Here is a 1,769-nt window from a genome sequence, read left to right as displayed (position 1 = left end):
GGATATTTACATTAGACAATTCATATTTGTTCTGTTCAGCTGTGTTTATGATCCTGAAATAGTCTGTGCTGCCAAGTCACTAGAGAGGTTTAAAAATTTCAGTTGGTCAGAGTTTCTAATTCCCACCACCCACATTGCCTCCTCCCTATCCCCCCTCCAATTATTGCTCAATAAATGCAGAGGTGGTAGGGGATAGCTACTGCGAACTAAAAGCCATTGTTTAAAAAAAAAAGATTTAAATTAATTTCATTTTTATTACAAATAGCCAAGGATTTTTTTCCAAAATATAAATCTGTAAAACAATCATCTTGACTGTACAATTTCATTTACAGTATACAATCCAGAAAAAGTACACAGTTAAAGAACTGTTTTTATACATTAGCCCTTGGCCACAAAACAAAGAATTTGGCAGTACTACTACAACTTTAATGACTATGGGGTGAAAATCAACATATCAATTACATCATCTAACTTCATTATCAAAGCGGGATACATACATACATCATTGTACAGGGAATGTTAATTTTTTTAACTGGAAACTGTCATCATGTTGTAGTTTTTGGAAGGGCTGGCTCTGCCAATTCTCCACTCCTCTTTACAGCTGCTCATGCTCTCAAGAGCTTTGGCATTCTTCACTGCTGGCTGAGGGCCTTCATAGAGGACACAGATCGACCCATCTTCTCCGATGCGATAGGACACCTCAAAGGGGTCGATCCAAAGAGTTAATTCGCTGGGCAGGAGCTGGAAGAGTCTCTCGTGGCTTAGTCCGATCATACCCGCTGCCTTTCCTATCAAGGGGTCCATCTTGTGATTGATCCTAATGCAGCGGTATCCTGAGCCTTTGGAAGGCATCAGGGGGAACCAGTGGTGCTTATAATGGTCTGCAGAGGGTGGGGGGAACAAAGGAAAGAGGAAGAAGAGTTACCGCCTCTGGCACACAGTCCCCGTCCTTCAGCTGTCTTGCCTGAAGAGGGATTCAAAACACAGAGGATAAAACGACAAAAGGGGGGGGGGGAGCCTGTTTAGAAACACAAATAACGAGGACGTCAGTACTGTTATCACTGAAAGTAAAGGAGGGCTGGCAAGGAGACAGGTCGCCAGCCTCCCCCTCCAAGTCGGAGAGGCTCAAACTGAGGCAAATTTAAGCTGCTTGAGAAGTGGGGGTTTTTGTTGGGGGGGAGGGGGGAAAGGAGAAAGGAAAAGTGGTCCATAAGAACCCCATACCAGGGACAGTTAGGAGTTGGGGAAAGATATTTCGAAATCCAACTCGGGAATGGGGGGCGGGGGAGTGAGAGAGAAGCGACGAGAGGCTGCTCTGTTCGTTGGGGGGCTCTTTCTTTTGGGGGGTGGCTTCCTCTTTGTGGCAGGAGGGAGGCATCGACTCCCCTACCCCCCGCGTGCGACGATTGAGGGGTTCTCGGGGCTCTTTTTCTTCAACTCGTCGTCGTCGTCAACAACAACAACAACGGCGCTGGGGGGGGGGAGAGAGGTTTGGGAGTCATGGGGGCGCCCCTATCCTCCGCCGCCGCCTCACCTCGCAGCGCCTCCTGGAGGGACTCGCTGAAGCAGCGCAGCTCCTCGTCGCCGATGCCGCCGGGCGTCCGGAGGAGGCGGGTGATGAAGCCCGCAGCGGACGAGATCTCCGTCTTCATGGCCCTCCACAGTTCCCTCGCGGCCTCACTCGGTCCTTATCTTTCCCCACACTCTCTGTGTGTGCGCGCGCGCAGGGGGCGGATGGGGTGGGGGTTGGCTTCGTTGCTGCGGAGGAG

The 1,769-nt window shown here is 49.9% G+C and overlaps 1 protein-coding gene across 1 annotated transcript; it reads right to left on the bottom strand.

Moving 5' to 3' along the window:
- Positions 1-234: 234 nt before the first annotated feature.
- On the bottom strand, positions 235-1,769 carry LOC128408230 (protein BTG1-like). The gene is made up of 2 exons (XM_053377623.1): positions 1,535-1,769; positions 235-881 (listed from the first exon to the last, which is right to left on the bottom strand). Exons 1-2 carry the CDS (start codon positions 1,650-1,652, stop codon positions 529-531), a joined length of 471 nt encoding a protein of 156 aa, XP_053233598.1. The 5' UTR covers positions 1,653-1,769; the 3' UTR covers positions 235-528.

This window comes from Podarcis raffonei, chromosome 2 (assembly GCF_027172205.1).
Source record: "Podarcis raffonei isolate rPodRaf1 chromosome 2, rPodRaf1.pri, whole genome shotgun sequence".
Lineage (NCBI taxonomy): Eukaryota > Metazoa > Chordata > Lepidosauria > Squamata > Lacertidae > Podarcis > Podarcis raffonei.
This window is presented reverse-complemented; position numbering and strand designations above follow the sequence as displayed.

What these genes read in the sequence shown, in the direction of transcription:
- LOC128408230 (XM_053377623.1), bottom strand. Translation starts at nt 1,652, where the DNA reads ATGAAGACGGAGATCTCGTCCGCTGCGGGCTTCATCACCCGCCTCCTC. An exon ending in CCTCCAGGAGGCGCTGCGAG is followed by an intron (nt 882 to 1,534) that starts GTGAGGCGGCGG and finishes CACCCTCTGCAG; the next exon opens with ACCATTATAAGCACCACTGG.